Genomic DNA, 16,140 nt, shown 5'->3' with positions numbered 1-16,140 from the left:
AGACCAAGGAAATGACAATGGAATGGGTATTTATGACATTCATCATAATGTTTACTATAACAATGGAGCTTTCTATCATATCATAATGGCAATGAATCCCACAAATATGAAAGACGAAAAAAGATGTAAAAAGTCTGAGAAAAATATTGGCAGGTGGAACTATATCTAACAATCGCCAAATTAAGATAATGTAGTGTGTTTAGGTTAAAAGATAATCAAAGCGAAATACGCTACCATTTCTCATGCAATTCACAACCCACCATGTCAACCGGAGCCACCATTTATATTAGAAATCCGTAAAAAATATGTTCTGAATCGGAGGTACATATCACAAATAGCACTGTACAGAAAGAACTGATAACACCCCCCTCCCTTTTTCAAGGCCATCCCATCACGGTGCTTAAAGATGAATGAATTGATCAGAAATATTCAAGTTCTACATTCGGAAATCTAAGACACAAACTACGTTGTTAGCAAAACAAGCGGCAACCTTATCACCTTCCTTGTTCCAGCAAACTTCAAAAATCCCACCATTTCCAGTGTATGTTTTCACAATTTTTGCTTCCTTCACAGACCATATGTGCATGCATTTATCCATAGATCCACTGGCCAAATACTCACCATTGGGGCTGAATGCAACAGAGTATACAGGATCCCTGTAGCAACAGAAACGCATTTTCCAATTATATTATATTTTGAGCAACTGAGGAAATCCAAAAAGTACTGCTTGGTAGAGTCCCAAGTGCCCTATTCAATTTATAGGAATTTAGATAACCATAATCAACAAAGCAATGCTGAAAGATGAAAAAGCACAAGAGGACATGCATGAGGATCTAAGCCAATAATGCAGAGGTATGGATTACTACAGCATTTGATGCTGCAATCATTCTGTCAATGTTTTAGTGGAGGTCAAAAGTAGTAGAAACCGCAAAATATCTCCATTTTATAATCAAAGGGGATCTCATGGGAGTTCCTACAGGATTTCTTCTAAAATGATGTGCCCTGATCTTGCTGCTTGAATTACTAGACTAGTGCTTCAAATGTGATGTCTGTAGTTTTAAGTTTGGTACCTGTGACCATTCAAGCTGCAGATGAGTCTCCCTAGTTCCACATCCCAAAGCTTTATTGTTGAGTCAAAGGAAGCGCTGCTCAAACAGACAAAAGGGAGAAACAATAAGGAAAATAATAAGGATAAAAAAAATTCTTTGCCTCCGCAGCACAGTGTCCGCACTCACAACATGAGTGGTTAGGAGGCTCTTTCATTGCAATAATGACTGAAGAATATTAATTTATAAGCGAGAATAGTTTTGTATGTATCAACCCAAGGTTGGAACAATACGCTGTTCTCAAAGAAAGCAACAGAGATACATTGGCAAACTAAAAATTCTAATGAACATGTAAATTTAAAAGGACTATCCATCTACTGTTTTAGCCACATTCTCCATCTATATAGTAGACACATGGTATAACTAATTTGTTTTTTCTTTTTTCTTTTTTTTTTTACAAGTAATTCACTCTCATTAAAAGCGCATAAGGGCACAACCCCCTAGTACACAAGTATACAAGAGAATATAACTCAATTTTAGAGATCACATGACTCCTAGCCTGACTCCTTTTTGATGGGGCAATAATTGGCTTTCTCAGGATGGAGATATAAATTATAATGACTGGTTTCTCTACACCTAATGCTCATTAAAAAGGGAAGGGTAAATTTTCAGCTGATATATCAAATCTTATATAAATTCAGGAGATACATGTGAAATTCTTAACAAAATTCAGAAACACATTGGTGTGTTTGGTAAAGATTGTTGTGATTTTTTCTTTTTTTAGTAGTAAGAAGTGATTGATGTGATATAAAGTAGAAAAAACTTATATGAAAAAGTGAAAAGACTTGTTTTTAGGGGATTTTTAATTTGAATAGTAATAAAAGTGAAAAAAGTTAGAATGTTTTGAAGTTGACTTTTTTTTGGGAGAAGTGAAAATAAGGGGAGGGAAGGGAATGTTGGTTATCAAACACACCCATTATACAAGCTAAAACATTAACATATGCCACCAACATTTGAGTTGAATTACTTATAAAAAAATAGTTGAGTTGAAATCAGTTCACATTACAATATCATTGCTATCTAATATTACATTTTGAGTAATGCTATATTCCACATTTCTATCCTACAACTATCCTGCAATGCTGACGTAACAGTCTGAATCAACCCTTGAATTTTCTTCTTTTTCTTTTAACAATAACTTATCCAAGAATTGGTTGAAATTGTCCATAAGCATTTTAAAATATTTGTAGGATAAAAATGTCATTACTCTTACATTTTGCATGTGGAAAGTATTTCCACTTCACACGCAATGATGCCACCCACTCACCTGCCAGGTGCACAAGACCTTTCATGGAATTAATACAATTCTAATGGACTACTAGCCTTTAAACTGATACATGTTATAATGGTTCATCGAGTAGGGAAGTCCAAGGACAATTTACTTTCTATGAACAATAATAACAAAAGCTCACGGACATTCTAACGCAATGCATAGATGACAATAACATTGGTATATATTTGGTTCGATCAACAAGAGTCACTGTCTGATTGACGGATAACTTGTTCCATCACCCTGACTGGTGACAATATCAAAGATCCAAGACCACCACCACGGCAAAAAAGCTGGGGCCAGGCATGGCCCACCTCCTTTAACTGGCTATTATAGTCAGTTCAATATGGCGCAAAAAAAACATAATTATATTACTGTTATGTGAGCATGTGGGTATTGGCTTGACCATCAGCAGAGAATACATGCTACAATAAGTGACACAACGGAAGTAGACTAATTAGTTAATAATTTCTTCAAATGTTTTATTAATGATGTGTCATATTTATTTTTCTGATAAGAAAGACAAATGTTAATAATGTCATATTTATTTTTCCCTCAGTGGTGAGAGGTTTTTTTGAGTTTGAGAAGAATGGATTTTGGTTTGGGGGTGGTGTTGTTGAAGAATACATCTAATGACGACCTGAAATTGGGATGTAGAAGACATCCCATATCCGTGTAGAGAACAACTGGTCTATAATAATAAAATAGTTCATTTATACATCCAAACAAGTACATTTATTACTAATGGCATGGCTGGCCAACACTATAGAAACTATTACTGCCCCATCCAGTAACGTATATTTCCCTGAATTGAAGTAAAATTAGGTCCTATTTGAACTAAACCTCTTTAATCCACCATATTGTTACACTTAAATGTGAGACTAGCGCATGTACCTTGCAAGCAATAACTGCTGATTAGGATTGTTTGTGCCTGGTCCTGTGGGACTCCATCGGATAGTATATATCTCCTAAAAAACATTCAATTCATCACTAATAACAATCTGAGAATAAACCAGAAAAGCATGTAAAAGCAGGGGAAATTAAATGACCAAAAAGAAGGAAAGCAGTACCTTAACATGCTCCTTCAAATCGTGCAAATACTTGTCCTGTTTCATACTCCATATCTGTCAAAATTTTGTAGTAGTTGTCAATCAAGTCCCAGAAAAAGCTTGAAAGACAATTATTAGAGACCCCATCAAACAAGATTGTTCTATACTTCAAAAGAAGAAGGAAGAAGAGAATCAATCCTAGCAGATTAAATGCTAGGATGTAACACCAAAAAGACAGAAGTTAGTAATCATAGGCAATCACCTTTGCAGTGTAATCATCAGAGCAAGAAGCCAACAGTGAACCTGTTGGATCCCATTTGATAGCATTAACTTCACCCTGAAACGGCGCAAAAAGAAACGTTTGAGTAAAAATTAGTGTTTATATCAACCTCCTCAACAGTTTCTTTTTTTGATAAGTGAACGCAATTTATTAAAAAGCGCAAGCGGCGCAACCCAAGTACACATGAAGTATACACGAAAAGCACCTAGCTAGGACTTATAAACTAAGCTTTAACTCTTTTTTTCCTAGGGTAAATTACACTTTGCCCTTCTAAACTACCACCCTAATTACACTTACATCTCCAAACTACGACTCACTACAACTCAGACTTATAACCTATCAAAATGTTTTGAGTTGTCCTCTGCGTCAAATTTGACCGTTATTTTGGATGAAAAACGTCACGTGTCTAACACGTTTGAAATATTTTGGAGTAACTAATTTGTCCCCATTGTGTGGAAATGCATCATTTTAGTAGTAGTGATAAATAAAAAATAAAAAAAGCTAACGCAGAGTCTAATTAGATGAGGGTGGATGTGTGGCCACCCCCTTGTTCTGTTAGGGGATGGCCGCGTAGCCACCCCTTAGTTCAAACGAGGGTGATCGCAGTAGCTACCTCCATCTGTTCAGATGGGGGTGGCTTTTGCTAGGCCAGCCCAAGAATGAAAAAAGACATGGTAGAATACCATTGTTTATGGTACAAAAGTTACTATAAAAATGGTAAATGCCCTACCTTTGAGTGTTGTTTGAACTATTGATGAGAAGGAAGTCCGACTTGAACCCAAAAAAAAAAAAAAAAAAGCAATTGTGAATCGAGACCTATTATTTGGCCTGTTTTCATGAGTATTATATTCTCATGTAAGGAAAGAAAGAGCTGCTTGCTGCAAAGTAGGCCTACTAAGATAAGAGCAAATCATGAACCCAAAAGATTAGATACGATCCAGGGTAAGCCGGAGAGCGTGGCCAGATCTTACTCAATAAGGCGATGGATTGTGAGATTGACAATGCTATTATGCCCATTCTGCCGAAGACAACAATACAATGTATATTGTGTTGAGAGATTCCACCCGGAGGTGAGAGACGGGTATTTTGGGGGATATGACAAGAGTATAGTATAATAGGCAGGCGAGTAGAAAGATAGCTAAAAGATTGGAATAAAAAATCGCCCTTGTGTTTTGCTAGGGGGTGGCTGCCTTTGTGTCACTTTTTTTTTTTTAATCACTATTACTAAAACAGTATGTTTTCAAACAAAATAGGAGTAAATTAGTCGCTCCAAAATGTCTCATACGCACGTGCTAGTCACATGTGATGTTTCTCATTCAAAATAATGGCCAAATTTGACACGGGGCACCAAGAACAGTTTGGTAGTTTATAGGTCTGAGTTTCAGTGAGTCATAGTTTGGAGGTGCAAGTGAAGTTAAGGTGGTAGTTTGGGGGGACTAAGTGTAATTTATCCTTTTTCCAGTGATAATACTTACAAAAGCAGGAAATTAAGGTAATCAAATTGTGAGTCAGAACCCTGCAGGTGAAATTTGATGCTGGTCTTTATAGTTATAGAGAATATAATGCAGAAAATGATGGGAATAAGAACAGAAGACGTCTTGCAAACACCAAGTACTTATTTATTCATCATTTTAGCTAGGATAGCTTCAAATTGAAGACCTGCCCTACTGCACCCCTTTACCACTAGAACCAAGTGCCAGGAGCATCCAAATTCTAACAAGGGACAACCACTCAAGTACTCATATCAAAAAAGGCAAGAAAAGAGGTCAGTACTTTGTCCCCACCATGGCACCTAACCTATGTTGGGTAATTGTAGATACTCAACTATTCAATTTTAATGTATTTTTACTGACTGACCCTAATTAGTAGGAATATTAAATGACTTATCAAGAATCTATCCCAAAAAGAAAAAAGAAAAAAAAGAAAAAAAAGAAAAAAAAGAAAATATATATATATATATATATATATATATATATATATATATATATCTGACTCCTAAAGAATTCACATATACAAATTCATGCAATGAACATAGCCTGAAATTTAAGTGGGCTCAATATGAAAAGGTTCAGAAACCAATGAGTTTCTAACCTGCCATCTCCCAGGCAATTAAAAGAACTAGAGACAACTTTATAAGAGCGTATACTGCTCACAATTATGTCATTGCTCATTAAAAAAATGCCTGAAGCACAAGGTACGAAACAAGAATGCAAAGATAAAAAAGGGCTAAGTTGTCTATCAAAAGTTTAATCCAAGAGATGATATGGTGTAAACAAAATATGCATGAGAACTTTGAAAAGCTTTCACATTACTAGGTCAAACCTGATGCCCTGAGAAAGTTTTGATTGGTCGATTCTCTCCAACCTTGCAAACATTTATTGTACTGTCAGTGGAGCATGTTGCAAATGAAACATTGTTTCGCCAATCAACATCAAGGGTAGGGCCTGAAAAGAGAATTTAGCTCATTATCAATAAAAGAAAGAGCATAACCCCCCCCCCCCCCCCCCCCCTCCAAAAGAGAAAAAAGACAGAGAGAGAGAGAGAGAGAAGAAGAAGAATAAGGAGTTTTTTTCCACTACATGATTACATAGATATTCCATATGCCACAGAAATTATTAAAATAAAAATTACAAAGTGGAACCTGAATGAAATTCAAATTGCTGTTTCCATTCCCCGGTCTTTATGTCCCACACAATTGCAGTTTTATCCACACTGCCACTAAGAAGATAATCACCCTTCTTGTTCCACTTCAGAGAAAAGATTGGACCTTTATGTTTGTTTAATGTACTTCTTAACTCCCCTATCAAAGAACCCACCAGTCAATAATACAGAAACTAATGTTATTGCAAAATAAGAACAAAGGACCCATGTACTTTATTAACCTACTGATTTAACCACTGACAGGGTTCAATGCAACATGTTAACAGTGTTTCAAAGTGAACCAACTCACCATCTCTACTCCATATTCTTGCTTGCCCATCATAAGAACCCGTTGCAAGTAATGTCCCATCCCCCTAGATGAAAAGGGCAATAGAAAGAATAAATACACATGTGCAGCCATTCAATTTAAAACTCATGGCAGTTTTTATTTATTATTATTATTTTTTTTTTTAAGTAATAATCAAGTCTTATAAAAAGCATAAGGCGGCTCTAGTACACCGTAAGTATACAAAATGAATTACCTAACTAGAAAGAGATAAACGAACAAAAAAATCGACATAGCTAAGCAATAGTGGGGACACAAAAGCCACTGTCCAATTTCACACCTTACTATCACAAATATGAAGTGAAATTAAAGAAACTAGCTTGATTTAAAACTGAATAGTATAAAAGCGCATCAACCATAATCATACAATAGACACTCACATTCCAATCAAGTGTTGTTACATCCTTGCTTTTCTCATTGGTTCTACCTCTGAAATGCTTCAGCACCACAACATTTGTAGGTCCATTTTGCGCACTAGAGCTACTGGGTCCATCCGCAATGGTCCAAATTCTCGCACTTGAATCTCCAGACCTATATATTGGGAAAAGAAATACATATATTTTTTAAGCATGCAACCAGTTGGGTGCAAAGAAGAAAAAAGTAAAAGAGCTTGAGTTGTTGGCACTTTTTTATACTTGATAAAAGCAAAATATATGTTCCATCCACTCAATTATAAGATTCTGATGATATGGAACATATATGGTCCATCATAGTCATACACACCAGATGCTGCCATGTGCCAGGGTTATGTTACCATTACATGATTTCTAAAAGAACAGAGAAAAGACAATGGAGTATCATCTCTAAACATTACAAACACTGCTGACAACAACAATCTTGGTGAGTCCCTATTCAATCACCAATCCTTCAACACCCCAATGAAGTGGAAAACTCAAAACCTCACTTCTAGGCAATCACATCTTGACAACACACCATCCAACTATTTTACACCAGGGACAGAAGCACATGTGACTGCAAAGAACAAACTAATTAGTAAGAGCATCGTCCATTCTAGGCCCTGCTCCAAACCAAAGTCAAATAAAATCATGTAACAATGCGATGACTCATCTTATGGCAGCTTGTGGTCAACCTAGTACGACAGTTAGTCTAGCCCTTGGCTTGTTTAACTGTATCCAAATCTCAAATACTAAGAAGAGCGCCTTGTGAAAGACCATCAATCCAAATGGCCCCTTCCTAACAGTCTAGGTGACCAATTTAAAGGTCACATCACTACTTCTATTTTTGTCCATCATATTAGTTTAGTTAATGACACTTGTTGGAAAGAAATTGATAAGCAATGGGGCTTCCAAGGGCTTGTTTAACTGTATCCAAATCTCAAATACTAAGAAGAGCGCCTTGTGAGGAAAGACCATCAATTCAATGGCTCCTTCCTAACAGTCCAGGTGACCAATTTAAAGGTCACATCACTACTAGTATTTTTGTCCATCATATTAGTTTAGTTAATGACACTAGTTGGAAAGACATTGATAAGCAATGGGGCTTCCAAAATTGAGCTAAAACCTGGCCACTCACAAACAAATGTGCATGTGCACACACATACAGCTTGTAGTTGGAATTCAAAAATAGGGTTTACATAGGACACCATATAGCAAAATTTAGAGAAAAAGGGAGACTTTTAAAAATGGTACAAAAGAAATCTAATAACTTGTTACCATTTTGGCCAACATGAGTTATGGTTCATATTTACAAGATCAGGATTTTGAACTGGAAGTGCAGACCTCAAGAAATAAGATAAAGAGGAGCCACACAGCCAACCATATAGCCCCACTCTTTTATTGGATATAAGGAAGCCCAATCCTACAAAACTACTATAAAAGATTTAGTGAAACTAGGAACCAGAAAAAGAAAAGACGAAAACATAAATACTATTACAGCTAATTACTAACGCCAGTGCATTGAGTCTGGTCTATGCCATCTTGCTCGCTAAAGAATTTCTTCATTTGTGCTTAATAAGCTTCAGCACATAAACATTTAATAAACAGACAAGTGGAAATTAAAGTTTTGAAATAGCCATATAACATTCATGTTACTCCAAACAGCCAACAAATAAAAACTAAATAGTTCAACAAGAAACAAGTAACACAAAATATAGAGGAAGTTATACACACACACACACACACACAAGGAGGACTACTAAAGGAGAAGCATTTGTAAGTGTGGACAGGAAAGAAGAATGATAATAGCAACTTTTAACTATAATTGAGACATAATTTGGAACACACTGATGAGATAATTCATATTAGAAGTATCTCTTTTGAAGACATTAGACTCACCCAGATGCAAGCAGCAAACCTGATGGACTCCATGCACAAGCAAAAACCTGTTGGCAGTGGAAGAACAAATTCAGGGCACTGCAATGCAACTAATTAAAAATGGTAAACAGCATGTCACAGGGATATGATCAAACCTCTGAGGTATGGCCTTCCAGAATTGTTACATCACAACTAGAAATGTCACAAGGCAAGGATGTTGAGCTTGTAGAGATGTCCATTGGCTCTGTCCCTATTTAGCTTATACACAAACATATTAAATGCTTACACGAGAAAATAATATACAATTTGTCACCTAACAGAATGGAAGATGTGGGTGTGAAAGGGTTTGCGCATGCTTGAGAAACAGAAGTGATCTCTCTCTTAAGCATACTACATAAAATTATTCTACCACGTACAAAACGAGGTAAAATGCAACGCCTACTGCAGAAAATAAATAAGCTATCAGTATGCAAAAACCATCACAAACTGTGTTTGCATGACATTCAAGTATTAATATTTGACATATCAACTGACATAGGCTTAGTGATTTAAAACACATCGTTTCAATGAAAAACAAAATTACAATATAAAACTGTATATAAACTAAAGAAGATAGAAACACTTGCAATTAAAGGATGAAAGCTTTGATGAAAGATTTTTGTTTGGTCTTCTCTTGGCCATGTGGTGTAAGAGAATTGAAGAGAATAGACTTTTCTTCAAGAAATTATAGTGGCAGAATGGTGTAGATGAGCTTTGGTGTTAATGAGCTCTTGAAAAATTGTGAAAAAAAAGTTGAGAATGACGGGCGTTGGAGGTACAAGGCTATAAGGGGTCTTTTATAGGTTTAGGGTTCTTTCCTTGTCTCCAAAGGACTAGGTTTAAGAGACCAAAAAGTATTAAAAACCAATTTTTCGGAATTTCTGAAAGCCTGGACAAAAACACCCCTAAGGGGTGTTTAGGGCTTATTTAGCTTTAAAAATAGCATTTAAAATATTTACCTATCAATAGTACCATGCTAAAAATTAATTTTGAGGCTAGTAAAGTGTTTAAAATAGGATTTTCATGCTATATCATTCACATATGCAATTTCAACCGAATTCATGAAGTTTTAAGAGAAGTTTCTAATATTAACATAATTAATGACATTTGACCCATTAAGCTAAAAAATATTGTTTTATGAAAATAATCATGCTAGAATGTTGCCTAATTGAATCAACATGCAGCTAAATATGCACTTAAAAATGCTTGAAAAAGTATTGTTAATGCTAACTAAGGTTGGAATATTACAATCAGAGCATACAGCATCTGATCAGAAAAACAAAAAAGGAAAATAGAAAATGGTTATCCATATATGAAGCACAGGCGAGACTACCAAATTATGGCATCGTTGAGGGTAACATTGCAAGCACTAAAGTCCACTTTCACCAGGACATAAACCCTACAATTTACTGGTCCTTGGAAAGGTCATGCACCTAGAAATCCAGTCAAGATATTTCATGTGGGGCCTATTCACCACAACCGCTGTTATGGAAATACTAAAGTCTCAGGATAGGCCCCAGATCAAATTAACTGCAATAGGTGCTTGGAAGTGAAGAGCTATCTCAGGTAAAAGTTTTGGAACAAATGCATACCACAAAACTTATATTGCCGAATGCAGACTGATGTAATCATGCCTTGAGGAGCACGTAGGGACTAATAAGGAGTATAATCTCCATATAATTGCTAGTCGTTTCTTTCCTTGTCTAATAAGGAAAATATATTCCAAATAAGGTTATAGGCTATTCGTGAGTATTCTTTTTCACTAGGGTCTAAGTCAATGACAGCTAAACCTAGCCTTGTAACATGTAGCTATCATTCCTCTAGGGTTCCTGCATGTGAGCGGCAGCTAGGGTTCCTGCATGTGAACGGCAGCTAGGGTTCCTGCATGATGTAAATGACAGCTAGACCTAATGGTTATGTCTTATGACCTAGCTGTCTCCTATTTAAGCATAATCCTAATGAATAAAATATCATGCTTGAATATTATCAAATCTAATACATCTCATTGTGTTTTGGAGGTCAAGCTCCCTCGAAGTAGCCATTGGAGATCACAGCTCTCTCAAAATAGCCGATTTATCCTTTCCTATATTTTGTTACTAGTGGGTCCGCATCACAGACCTAAAGATGCCCAAGCAAGCACACACATAACCAGCATGTAATACAAGCCTTAGTCTCTCAGATGCTGACAGGACACTACATTTCACCTTTGAAATTAAACACAAACAATGAGACAATCCATTATCTCCACATCCTAAAATTTGGAATACACCTTCCCACACACAAAGCAAATGGACACTTCAAAATATGAAAGCCAAATACAAACTGAACAGAAAAATATGGACTGACAACCGTACATGTTTCAGAATGATGACCACATGAGGATGAGACACAATTTCATAAATAAAATTGCAAGAGTAATGGCAGACGTAGATCACCTCCAAAAGCTCCATTTTCTTCATATTCCATTATGACCTTATCTTCACACTTTTCTCCATTGAAGTGATCCTGTTGTGACTTTTCCTTATCTTTACCCTTTTCTTGCTCCCTATCCTTCTCTATCTTCTCTTTATCCTGTTCTTGCTCTTTTTCTCTTCCTTTTTTCTCCTTCTCTCTTTCTTGTGCATGTTCCCGTTCATTTTCCTGATTGTATTCATTATGATGTTTCCCATTTTCTTCATGTCTATCCTTTTGTAGATTTTCCTTTTTAGCTTTTATGATTTTCTGTAGTTCATAGGGATCCTTTGTAATAAGATCCAAAGGTTGTAGAAATGAGAAATCATCATCCATGTCACCATTCGTCTGGAAACCTAACAGAGATTTAAATCAGCAGAAATTTCTGAAGTATGCATAATTCAAGTTAAAAAAGATATGGAATGAAAACAAAATTAAGAAAAATGCTTACACTACTCAAATCTGCCTCCAGCTCAAGATACTGAATTCCTTTTTGAACAAATCTAACAAGAGCACCTGGTGGAACTAAGTTACCATCAATTGAGCTTTTATTAATCCCGGCTTCATATCCAAAAGCAAAAGCCGAATGTGTAAAACCTGGAGGAAAAAATGTAGAAGTTAAAGAAACAAATCAAAACAACGTGCAACTGCGGTATGTAAGTTGTTTAAAAGGTAAAACTATATAAATAATATCCATCCCAATTTTTTTAATATGTGATACATGGCATTTAAACCTCCAAATCTTGAGTCCGATTAGTGAAAAGGGCATTACATAAAGACATATGAAGTGTATTATCATAAAGTACAAAATTAAATCCAGGGCTCCAGTTACACACACTTCCAAACTCAACAAAGGCCAACATAAAACTACAAAATTATTCATTTCCTTTGTTAGATTACAAGATACCATGCCTATGCTTTGTGCTTCAGAAGACCATATAAATGGTGTACTCATAATCATGCAAGTTATTTAATATTAAAGACTCCACAACTTTTTAGATATTTCATTTTTACTACTATAAATTTAAATTTAAAAAATTAAAAAAAATAAAAATAAAATTGTTTGTGGTCAGCAATTCTCCATGCTAGATGCTCAAAATTTATTCATTAAACCATCACATTTATTTTTGGGCTGCCCTTTTGTCTTGATTCCAAGTCCATGCTAGCGTCAGTATTGCATTCCCAAAGAGAAAAGACACCACAAGGGTTTGGCAAAGACAGATTTGACATTGCTCCATTGCTTTATTACAAGGGTGTTTTGGGGCACTGCTCGGCTGTCACTTGCATATTAGCACCTGTATAGACCTGACGCAGCAGGCAAACTATCTAGATAAGTGTTAAAACCCTCAAAAATGACTGTCAACAAAGCTTGATGCTGGCATTAGCGTTGTTCTACAATTAATACTAAAACTGAAACATATCCTGATATACTGCCTTAGAAACCTTTTACATTTAAAGCACGAATGCCATTGGTGGCCGGTAATAATCTTTTAATTAAAATGTCCCCAACATTTTCCTCAATAAAGTTGAACTGGAGGCTTTCTGGGCATCTTTTGGAGGTTGCATTGCAAATTGCATTTTCACATAACTTATGGAAATAAAATGAAACCATTACAGCTGTAGTGACAACACCAATTTTTACAGATTCTCAATGCATACTTTCAAATGCCATGAAGAATATGGAATAATTCAATTCCCATGGGACTACAAGTCAAAACCCTAAGTTTTTCGAGTATACAAGACTGTAATGGCTCAAACCAGCCAAAAGAACTACCACGTATTTGATAGGATTGAAATCCAATACAATTACCTGCCCGGATTGCTTGCAATCGGGTTAGCTAATTGTGAGAGGGCCCCACACCTGCATGAGCAGGCTTTGGACTGTCCAAATTGCAGCTAATTGCTGGGGATCCGGATCCTATGTGGTAAATCATTATTTATCCCAAAAGTTTAAGCTAGTAGGAAATGATGAGTTTAATTATTTAATTAATATTCTAATTTTCTCCCTCACGCGTGCGCTCAAACTCTCCGTCAATAAGTGAGGCCTAACACAAAGAATATTTAATTAAAATGGGAGGTGAATTATAAAGACAAAGTTTGGACTCAAAACTTAAATCATCACTTATTCTAAAAACTTAAGTTAATAGAAAATGATAAATTTAATTATTTATTTAATATTTTAACAATATCATTTACTTGAGTTACCCGAAGGTCGAACCCTTCATTTGACTATGCATTACTCATGTCAATCAAATGCAACATGGCCAAGGGTATGATTGTGTTTGACACTCCAAAATAAAGGAATATCTTGAAAAAGGAGACAAATCTGAGACTTGGACACATCATACCTGACATCCACATCGAAGTCCACATAACATTAGCCAAAAGAGAAATTTTTTTTTAGGGACCATCAAGGAACAAATTGATCTAACCCATAATTTTGTCCAATCTCGTTACATTATTATATCAAGATTAGAAATGCCTCATTTTAGACCTGTTGCCATAAGTCTTAACTCATTTGGACAGTCCCTACATGAATGTTTCGTCATTTCACAAGAAAAAATGCATCCAAAAGGCCAGCATTTCATACCGGAATCCTTTTTTTTTTTTTAATAAGTAAGAACGGTTTTATTAAAAAAGCGTAAGGCACCCCTAAGTATACAAGGAGTATATATAGGAACAGTCAAACTAGCCCACATAGGGATGTAAATAAACCAGTCCGTTTGACAACCCGCTCGGTTTATCCCGATTCGAACTCGAACTCGAGCTCGTTACTATAGAAACTCGCTCGTTACTGTAGAAACTCCCTCGATTAGTAAGTGATACATACCCGACTTGCTCGACAAAACTCAATAATGGCTTGCGAGCTCAGCTTGTTTAAAGCTCGACCGGATCGCTCGCCCGACTTATTAGTTCGAGCTTTAATTGAGCCGAATTTGTCAAGTAATTCGGCTCGGCTCGGCTCGAATGTCATTCTCAACAAGCTCGAGCTCGCTCGAGTTTTAAACGAGCCGAACTTGAACACACATTTTATAGCTAGATTCGAATTCGGGTTCGACTATTTAAGCTCGACTCATAAATGAGCGAGTTTTGAAATCTTAAAACTCGACTCGGCTCGGCTCGGTTCGATTACATCCCTAAGCCCACAAAAAAAAACCAAAATAAACCCACAAGGACCTAAGCACTTAAACTCAAAACCCACAAAGTGCACTCAAAGCTACAAGAAAAGAACCCAGACAAACCCACAATGACCTAAACCCTTAAACCCAAAACCCACAAGGAACACTCAACTTAGGATTCTGGATTTCGTACCAGAATCCAAAGCGTAGTTATTTCAAAATTTAAAACGTCTACCATCCAAATAATCTATCTACCACTTTTGCCTCACAACTTGAGGACAACAAAGTCATGTAAAACATTGTGCGAATGTAAAGTTAGGAAAACCGAACTCAACCAAAATAATTGACAATCACCCATTTTTCTATCCACAATCCGCATGCCCTAGTTTTCAAAGCTATAAGATGTAGCAGTAAAGGCAATCTTTGTGAAACCTAATCTTTTCATAATAAGAAGAAACATAAATTTATATATATTTATAAATAAAATAAAAAAATTAAATAGAGCCGAGAAAAGCATAATAAGGCGAATGGAAATAAGCGCCTGACCTGATTCGTGGAGATAACGGAAAACTAGGTAGTTCAACTCGGCGGAAGTGATGGAGATCATCGCTGGGGTTCAAATGCAAATAGGCAGGAAGCCAGTGATACAGAGAGGGTTTCTTAACAAATGCAGGGGGCCTGTCCGACAGTTAGTTGGGCCTGAACTATTCCTGGGAAATAAGGTTAGAGAGAGAGTGTTTTGGGCCTTTCCTTAACCCAAAAACAAAAGATGTATTTTGAGCACGGGCTAGGGCGGGCCTAGGTTTGGGCTCTTACTCACTCCTATTCGGTCCAAAACTGCGTGGTCCCTTTTTTTTTTTTTTTTTTTTTTTTTAATGCTTTTTTAAAAATGCATGTAAAAATTACTAATTTTAAAGACAAATTATCAATTTAATATAATGGACCAAGCTCAATGTTGGAATATATGAAAAAATAGAACAGAAGATGAGAAAAAATTGAAGGCATGTAAGCGGGCACTGATCTAGTCTTTTAGGTTACGTGTGGTACACATGTTGACTATTTAATTAAAAAAAAATTAATTTTTATTAGGAAATAAAAAATGTGGAATATAATAGCCTTGATATTGGAGTCATAGATAATTGCACCACTAATCCTTGTGGTTAGTCTAAATTACGGATCACTTTATGTGGTATAAAAAGTTCATGGAAGATCCATGTGGTAAACTATAATTACAAATCACTTCCTGAACTCATTTTCTGTCCGTCAAGTTAACAGAGTCCGTTAGTGTATTACAATACAAATAATATTTAGAGGTTGCCTCATTATTTATATAACATGGCAAACTAACGGATTATGTTAACTTGGTAAACGAAAAACGGGTTCAGGGAGTGATTCGTACCACGGGGACTCTTCATGAATTTTTTGTACCATATGAAGTGATTCATAATTTAGGTTAACCCCAGGGACTAGTGATGCAATTATCCCTTAGAGTTAAGGTGTAAAAGCGGTTGTTGTTAACAGTTATTGCCTCTAACCGCCAACCACAGTTGTCAACCGCCTTAGACAA

General features: G+C 36.0%; 1 protein-coding gene across 1 annotated transcript; it reads right to left on the bottom strand.

The window, feature by feature from the left end:
- Positions 1 to 264: 264 nt before the first annotated feature.
- Positions 265 to 15,251, bottom strand: LOC133865942 (WD40 repeat-containing protein HOS15-like). Its single transcript, XM_062302469.1, has 14 exons — positions 15,120 to 15,251; positions 11,906 to 12,051; positions 11,439 to 11,802; positions 9,120 to 9,214; positions 8,986 to 9,032; positions 7,072 to 7,222; positions 6,656 to 6,719; positions 6,347 to 6,505; positions 6,028 to 6,149; positions 3,688 to 3,762; positions 3,447 to 3,500; positions 3,271 to 3,344; positions 1,071 to 1,145; positions 265 to 656 (listed from the first exon to the last, which is right to left on the bottom strand). The coding sequence occupies exons 1-14, from the start codon at positions 15,178 to 15,180 to the stop codon at positions 437 to 439; spliced, it is 1,707 nt and encodes a 568-aa protein (XP_062158453.1). The 5' UTR covers positions 15,181 to 15,251; the 3' UTR covers positions 265 to 436.
- Between the last annotated feature and the right edge of the window lie 889 nt (positions 15,252 to 16,140).

Source organism: Alnus glutinosa, chromosome 4, assembly GCF_958979055.1.
Source record: "Alnus glutinosa chromosome 4, dhAlnGlut1.1, whole genome shotgun sequence".
Taxonomy (NCBI): Eukaryota; Viridiplantae; Streptophyta; class Magnoliopsida; order Fagales; family Betulaceae; genus Alnus; species Alnus glutinosa.
The sequence above is the reverse complement of the archived record's forward strand: the minus strand, read 5'-3'. Positions and strand labels throughout refer to the sequence as shown.